Source organism: Saccostrea cucullata, unplaced genomic scaffold (genome assembly GCF_032062105.1).
Source record: "Saccostrea cucullata isolate Sc308-1 unplaced genomic scaffold, CSIRO_AGI_Scuc_v1 ctg183, whole genome shotgun sequence".
NCBI classification, from domain to species: domain Eukaryota; kingdom Metazoa; phylum Mollusca; class Bivalvia; order Ostreida; family Ostreidae; genus Saccostrea; species Saccostrea cuccullata.
The window spans coordinates 21,581-30,632 of record NW_026929981.1 but is presented as its reverse complement, the minus strand read 5'-3'; the positions used below and the strand labels follow the sequence as shown (position 1 = coordinate 30,632).

At 34.1% G+C, this 9,052-nt stretch overlaps 1 protein-coding gene across 1 annotated transcript; it reads right to left on the bottom strand.

Moving 5' to 3' along the window:
* LOC134282654 (serine/threonine-protein kinase H1 homolog) lies at positions 1–8,433 on the bottom strand. The gene is made up of 2 exons (XM_062765051.1): positions 7,217–8,433; positions 1–2,294 (listed from the first exon to the last, which is right to left on the bottom strand). The coding sequence occupies exons 1-2, from the start codon at positions 8,102–8,104 to the stop codon at positions 1,950–1,952; spliced, it is 1,233 nt and encodes a 410-aa protein (XP_062621035.1). The 5' UTR covers positions 8,105–8,433; the 3' UTR covers positions 1–1,949.
* Positions 8,434–9,052: the final 619 nt, after the last annotated feature.

Below are 9,052 nucleotides of genomic sequence, written 5' to 3'. Positions count from 1 at the left end.
TTTTAATCATTAATATCAATTTTATTAAGTTTATAACATCTACTGAGATAGAAGATGACATTTTTATCACGTGTTAACAAATTCATGTCACATCGCAGCCATTACTGTAGACTACATTGTGGCATCAGATTGATAATGGAAAATGAGATATTAACACAATATATTTTCTATAGCATATTTTATAAAAATCACAGATCTATTATTGCCGAGAAAACTTTTTTTCAAATACCATTTGCACATTAAAAGTTTCCATTAATGGTAAATTATTCGGTAAATAATGGCTTTATCACATGTGCCATGTAATAAATCCAAGGACGGTTTTCTGTGACTCTACAGGCAAAACAAATGTAAAAGTTAAAATTTCCACTTTGGACGGTTAGCCTCAAACTCATAACAAAATCTTCAAGGCACATTACGGTAAATAAAAAGACTAAAAAATTTTTTTAAAAAAATCGTAATACTTGGTTTTAAATAACAACTGATAAAATATTGTAACATAATTATGTAGTACATATATTAAGCTATGCTACAAAGTGAGGAATAAAAATAAACAACCACATTTTGTGTATGCAATACAAAATTCACATAAACCATGAATTCTTTTTATAACAAATTAAAAACGGTTTTTCACAAAACATGTCAAGTTTAGCAGTTTAGAAGCACTTTTAAACAAAACATAACTTCTTAAATCAGAAATTTCAAAATCATATTTTTGAAAACCTTTTCACAGTCGTATCTGAAGTTTCTTTGAAATGGCACAATAAGAGTTAAACAAAGAAAGGTATTAACAATTTTGCTGTTTTAACAAAACATCAACAAGGAAAAAAATAATAGCACTTAATTAACTAAAGAAAACAGATCAGCAGTCGATATATTTGTTAGAATATAATGTATTACACCCGTCAGTTTGGCAAAATTCACTTATGATACACTAAAATGTTCTTAAAGTGAACAACAAACAGATATTTCTTATACAAATGTCATCAGCAGAGTTTAGGTTGCAAAAATAAATGTTAACTTTCAATAAATATCAATTTGCCATTCTTTAACAGATGAAACTATTCTTTTCAGAATTCTACATTCAACATATATATATGAAACTACATGTATATGGACATGAATGAAAGTACAAAAAACTGTGACGCTCTGTCTTAATTTTTTTTTTCATGTAAAAATCCCTGGCTCTTTAACATGTTAAATATAAAAACATAAATGCAAAAAATATCTTTAATTCAACGGAAATTTACATATATACAATTAACATAAGTACTGTACGCATTTTCCTTTAACTTCATTCCCTTACTTTTATATTTAAAGTGCAATACGATAATGTAAAAAGGAAATGTAATTAAAGGAAAACAAATGTACTTAATCACGTGACTAGATTGGTGGGAGGAAATTTACAGTGTAATGTAATATAATATGCAATGTACTTGATATGAACTATTTTTAGAATTGTTTGAAGAAATTCATTTGATCGGGTAAGTATATAAAAACAAATCGGATTATCAGTTGTATTACCAAAATTCATCTGCCAAAGATGAAAAGCTTTGTGTTAATCTCATTGGATTGTTTAATCACTGCTACGAGCTTTTGAGATTGGAGTACTCTCTCTCTCTATATATATATATATTAGTAGTATTAATCAACTCAAATGGAGTTTAAAATTGAATTAAAAGACCATATCACAGTAGATTGGTTTGTGTTTGGCACTAATGCATCAGACACCTAGAAGGGTACTGAATCTTCACACCCAGATGCTTCGAAATAAGACCGATGGCCCTCGCCATTACCTTCATTATTTAAACTTTTAAAATGGCGGCGATTTTCTTAGAACAAGTGAAATGATTACAAAGCACCATGAAACTTTAGTGATAATCCTAGATGGTGTGAAACTGACCCTGATTTTGTGAAGAAATAATAATTTTTCAAGTAAAATATCCTCATTTTCAACCAATGGACATCAAGTCTGCCTGCACATCCGGGTCCCGGAGTAGCTCGTCGATTTCTTCCGGCATAACTCGGCGATGCTCGGATCGAAGGGATCTTCCTGAACGGTTTGATTTGTTGCTCTTTGTAGAGCGGGTCGACTTGGCACTCTTGGAGCTTCGGATAGACTGACGATGAATGAGATTTTGGCTAATCGTACGGTGGAGATTTTTGCTGCCGGCAGCATTAGCATTCGTTAGCCATTGGTGTTTTAGGGATTCCTCTGACGTCATCCTGTGTTCTGGATCGACAACAAGAAGTCTATCGATAAATTCTTTAGCATATGGTGTCACATCCTTCCAGTGCTATAAAAATACAAAAACTTCAATTATATACATGAACTAATATATAATAAATATATATAAATATATGGTCCAAGATATGACATTTTACATTACGCTTAACAACAGACATGCTGTAAGGAGATACAATACACTAAGAATTATCAACTCTTGAAAGATTTCTGTGATTTGGTGCAAGCATTATGAAATTTACAATGTTTTATTTCATTATGATGTCTTTTCTCTGTAGTCGACAAAAATGTTCCTTATTTTCAGAAGTTATCTTGTTCAGCAAGACGTGAATGCAATGTTACGTGAAGTTTCATCCGATCGATGCTTCTAAAGTGACAAAACGCAGGGAGCACCTTTGACTTCGAGGTTGAACATTTAGATAATTTTTCTAGAACTTTGGTAATAACAACATTATTCGGATTTCATCGTAACACAAAGCAATTCCAGATAAGAGACGAGAAATTATCTTACACGGGGGGAAAAGAAGCATATAGACACTGGCCGTAAAATGAAGGGTGCTGATACGGAATATACACACCTGTCCTGTTTGTTCTTGTTTAGCAATAGAAGTAAAAACAGGCTGGGCTTTTTATTACTAATGTCAATGGCATCTGTGTTACAAAAGTTATACATCTCTGCCACTGACGAGTAATTCTGACTATGGCCCTGTAAACAATTAGACCTGTTTTTGCTACAACACATTACCGTAATTCATACATGTCATTTCAGCATTGTTCGCCGTTTGACATACATTGAATTACGAGTTAGGAATAGCCACAGTAATTCGGTTATACTGTATAATAATATATTTTCGTTTTCTTGGCAAAGATACTTTAATTACCTTGTGTGAAAAAAAAGTTTGGCCTTAACTTGTATGCCTCAAGGATAGTTTACAAAGGATATTAACCTGTTTATTGATGGACGTTTCTTAAATGAGATTTGGCGGTGGTTGTTCTATGACCAAGAAATTCTTCATGTTTTTTTTTTCTTTCTCCGTTGGTACGTTATCCCATGCAGGTGTTAACGCAGACGATTAGGATACGCGCTGGAGAGATTATGTTGGTAACTAAGGGGATATTATAAGACAAGAGATTTGGAAAGAGTTGTAACGAACTCGCGATAACACCAAGCGCCAATTCATCCTTCATCCTAACGATTTCCATATGCGTTAACTCACTGAAAACAACATCAGAAGAGGTGTTGTGTCTGCGAACGGCGATCTTCCACTTCCTGTTGTATCGTTTCATTTAAGCATTGTTTTGCAGCAATGAATCAACACTCTTTTAAAGATTATCTTGAGATAAAGAGGATTTTCAGGGAGTGTTTTCTTTGCAAAAATAAATATTGACCAATCATTTTTGATAAGGGATTAGTTTGTCATTATTACTCATAAGTGATACATGTTTATCCTTGAGAAAACGGTGCTGTACAAAGTCTCGAAGGATTTTTTGTTTGTTTAATTTTTGGGTTTTGTTGTTGTTGTTGTTTTTTATTGAATGTTTCTTATTATTTATTTTAGGAAGTCTTAATTATAACCCATCAGTTCATAAAAGTGATATCAGAAAGCTTTATTGAAACTAGTGTTATTCGATAATTTTAATTAAAAATAGCGTCTTATAAGCAAGAATAAAGTAGGGCATCCAAGTTGGATTTCATCAATTCCTATGCAGTTTATAATGATAAAAACTATCTAATGCCTATCAAATGCACTTCCTATTCTATTTCTCTCGTTGCCTAAAGATTTTTTGCCATCACCTACATTTGGTTTTATAATCAAACTTTATCAAAGATAAATATGACCTTGTCAGAATGAAATATGGAAAGAGCGATATATCGATTATGGAGGAAAAAACATGGGATCTGCAATGAATTATTACTAGAAAATTGTTAAAGATTCTGAATGAAAATGTCTGATAACAAGATAAATGTGTGTGGCTATACATAGTCGTTATTCCGGTGCGTGAAGGTTATAATTGAAATAAAAGTTTGACTTTGTTTTCTTTTTTATCGAATATTTGAATGTTTATTCCCGAGGGATAATTACATAGATACAAGTATTATCCCACAAACAGGTTTAAATACCTATCGACAACAAAGGCAACTACGGGGAGTCAAAAAATGTACTTCTACAGGACAATTTTGACTTCATAATTGAATATAAGAAGGTTAGTAAAATGTTTGATTTATCGATTGAATTCGAGTGGAAAAAAGTAGAATACAGAAGTGTTCGTAAACATCTCATAGACCTAGATCGATACCCTTACCCTTTAATATTTATAGTGCATATTTGTTGTATAGTGTGGTCGCTAAAATAAATGAGATTTACCAATAACCTTATTTGCATTATGAACAAAAGGACCCCATGCATGCTTACTTATTGATGTTCTACTAGCAACACGTGTTCTTGTGTAACTATCGATATAATGATATATGACTTTTCTGTTTTGTTATTTCAGTTTATGGGAGTAAAGAAGCATCATATATGCATGAAAAGAAGGTCAAGGGCTGACGATTTTTTAGGGTAATATTTGCTGATTCGTCTATATCGATATTATGGCAAGGTCGTTGCAATCAATGCATTTTTGTTATACATGTAAAGTGATCTCAGGAAATGATAAGAGTTGAAACCAACCATAAGTTAAATTCCTGGAACTTTACATGATTTAGATTATCTCAATAAAGTTATGAATATGTATATACTTTCATTAAATTCAATAATTGTAATGAAAAAAATTAACCTAATGAGAGACCATTCATTATGATTGATTTTAAATAAAAGCATTGATTTCAAGAACAGTATTTTTCGGTGCTTTTGCAACTTTTTACGATTGTTTTTCCTTTTATATTCAGGCAATTGGGAAGGGAAATAATTAAAGTTTTTAAGGATTAAATCGTTTTTACATGTGTGCAATTTCAAAAATAATCTTACATGCAGTTTTGCTCTTGAAAACGAATAAATCAAAATTAAACCCACCGACTTTATCCGAAAACATTACACTGATAAAATACATGCTGATTTATTATATATAGACCATTAGAGAAATGTGTGTGGTATAATTTAAATATTTGTATGAATTCCTTTATCACAATTGTCTTGGAGAAGGGAAGTAGAGGATTCCGTTTGAAGTTTATATGAATTTTCTGGAGGTTTCACCATTATCTTTGCCGCCAATCTAACGATGTCAGTAGGTGCCCTATTTACTCATCCTAAGCAGTGACTCAACGGCAAGACGAAGCCGACATTTTGTGTCTTAGGTTTTTATGAGCAGAAACAATCCAGTCTTGCACCATCTGCATCCTAGCATTAGAAGTCTTAATGGATTAGTGGCTTGATATTTAGGTTGAAATTTATCTCTGCGAACGTCTTCTTTTCTTTTTATTTTAGTGGAGCACGAGGGAGAAGAGTGACTACATCGGATTTCAAAGCGCATCTATTGAGGGATACTTTGTTTTTACTCAAACATACTGAATGTACAAAGATCGCCATTTAGCTGTTTTCATTAAAATGAATTTTTATATTATTTCTCGGAAATGTTCCATTATCGCATTGTTTGCCCATACATGTTGTATATTACGTCAATCTTATTTAAGTTTAACTCAAAATTAATTAGACCTCTTGGTGCCAGGGCTTAGTGTTAGATTCAGTAGCAGAGGGTATAGGTGAAAGACGTGCCTGATTTTTAGATTACAATCTTAATGTTTGGTTCCAAAGCACCGGCAGAAATGGTGTATATATACAGACAAGTTAATCTCATAACGCCGTGGATTAGTGGTGAAGCGGCAACCAGCATCGCTTTAATGTGGCAAATCTTTTGTTCTTCTTTATCTTTTTTTCTGATCAAAAGATTTGCCGGAAACAGTATTTACGATGTGCCTTGATTTCATGGCCCTACGCTTTCCGTAGCCAGAACTTCTAACCGTTTGAAAGTCAACGTCTGAAATCGCGTGTTTATCCAAAGATAGCCATCTGTAAAGGTTGATGGGAATGGAAGACAGGAAGAAATAAGCATTCAATTTTTTTTTTTTTTTTTTGAACAAAGATGACTTTTTTTCTTTGCAAAGCAGGATGGTAAAGGTTGTTAAAAATGAACAGTGGATTTGACAGGGGTAGAATGTGTTTTAACGCTGCTTCTATTCACTTATACCGATGGTTCTATGGGGGAAAAATCAAAGATTTTGCCAAACTGTCAGTTGATAAGAAAGTATTTTTACAAAATCAACGCCACTTCAGGCCCCGCTTTTTTTCAAGAGGTCAAAGAAAACATTTTTTTTTGTATTACAATTAGAACGGAATTTTTATCTAACGGTGGTTATCGAGCAAAAAAAGCTGATTTAGATTATTGTGGGCCAAGAAAGTTGGACTACATAGAATAATCCAAAAGGGCACACATTGTGCACCAGAAAAATTACCAACCCCAAGATAAAAATTGAATGCTTGTTTAGAGATAACAAAACATACCAGGGGCGTTGTGTTCTAGTCGGCATAATTTTCATGGTTCACATTTTAAAAGGAATTCTTGCGAAAAAGATTCGGTGTTCATTGGTTTTCTTGTTCTATTATAAAATAAAGTTAACTTGTTATTGGCATCATAAAATATTTTATCGTGTGTTTTCTGAAATGTGCATTTTATAATTTCAAAATTTTAAATATAATCTTATCGGGTTTAAAAAGATTTTTGTTTCCGATTTTGTTTTGATATACTTTTAGAGTAGTTTTGAACTATGAACTCTTGCTACTGGCATACTCATAATATTTCTTATGTCCCATAACGCAAGAAGTATGCAATGGCGAAAGCACCTACAGCACATTATCATCAGAATTTTCAAACGTAGGCGGTTTTGATCCTTAAGCCTAATACCATTGTTGACATTAAGGACCAAAAGATGCTGAAAAAAATCTCCCACGCCAAAATTTTCACTACATTCATACACACCTCCCCGGCATAGCTGTATTTTGCTTTGAGGATGAGACGATATAATCTTGTTTTGTTTTCATCGTCAAATGGCATAGTACCACTAAGTAGAATGTATGTTATCACACCGACGGCCCACATGTCCACTTGGCATGTATAAGGTTTCCTGGCAATAATTTCGGGTGCAATGTATTCGGGTGTGCCACATGTGGTTCTCATGAATTGATCCGCTCCTTTTTTCGTGGCACTCAAACCGAAATCAGTGATCATAATTTTGGAATCATGACCCGGATGATAATAGAGTAAATTTTCAGGTTTCAAATCTCTGTGAGTAATTCCTAATCCGTGCAAGTATTTCACACCATCTAAGACCATGGTCAGTACCCTGGTAGCATCCTTCTCACTGAAGGAACCTTTCGCAATAATACGGTCAAATAATTCTCCACCAGTTGCTAATTCCATAACCATATACACTTTATCCTTCGTTTCGAAAACCTCAATTAACTGAATTATGTAATTGTGTTTCACTCTCCGAAGGACCGCTACCTCCGATTCGAAAACTTCCCTCCCTTGCACTCTGTCCAGCATTTTTATTGCATAAGGCTGCTTGGACACCCTGTGTTCAACTCGGACAACTTTGCTGAAGTTGCCTCTTCCAATTAATGCCTTTATATCATATTTTGCCGTCACTCGTGGATCAAACTTATCACGGTACTTTTTCACTTTTCGGTTATTCCTCTGTCCGTTTTGTCCGTCCGTCGGTGGCCCGACGGAGTCCCTTGCATCCTTAGAATGCTTCTGATGTGGATTTCGATGATTGTATTCTCTGTTGCGCTCATTGTTATAGACCTGTACGACGGATTGATTCCCCGGGCCCTCAGGCACCAATTTGGAACTCATACAACCCATCACAAATCGAAAATATTTAAGTTCGACATCCCCTCGGGGAAATTTGAGGGGACCATTTGTGCGAATCAAGGGAGGAAAAGAGATTTGCTGTTACGTTATTAGAATCCACATTGGTTCCATTAAATCCACCATATTTTTCAGATTTCGGCCTCAGCACTACTTTTCTGTGAGCTCCACGCCAAAGAAACCAATTTTCACGAGTCGCTTTTATCGATCCATTTCAATATCTTTCGTGATAAATACAAAGTGCTTCCATAAAATATTTAAATATCCCCTTAAGTTAAAAAATGAACACCACTCTAACAAATGAAAATTTCGCTGTTTTGGATTTTTTTTAAACTGCGGAGTAATATAAACCCATCTTTCACACGTGACTGAGTGTGTTCAACGTCACAAGTTGTTATAACGACTATTGGGGTTCCTTAAAGGCTCTGGGTAACTGTTTGCTTTGGAAATAAAAATAACAATGAAAGCAGATAAGATTTGTAAACGTTGCTGGAGTGTGCCAGCTGATCAGTTTGTCTTACTGCACTCAAATTTACTCAGCCTAATGGGATAGGCGAAGTAATGGCGCCGGTTTCTTGGTTAATTGGATAATCCATTTACCTTTGTGTAGCCCACTATCTTCTGCAATTCAATACACAACGTTTTATTCAGAAGAGAGCTAATTCGCGTATTATTGATTCTACACACCGGTAGTTATAAATACAATGGTATTTTCTTCAAAGCATTGAGAATTGGGGTCTTCTTAAAGCTTGCCAGGTCTTTACATGTGTGTATTCCCCGTACAAGTGTACGTAAAGGGGCATCGGCGGCAAATTGAGTTTAATCCAATAAAAGTTTTTGCAAGCTAAGTTATTGCATTATAATAAAGACTTTCTTATCTCTGTCTGATAACACTTTAAAGCCCCTCTGCCGTGAAATATTTAAAACCGACCTGCACATATA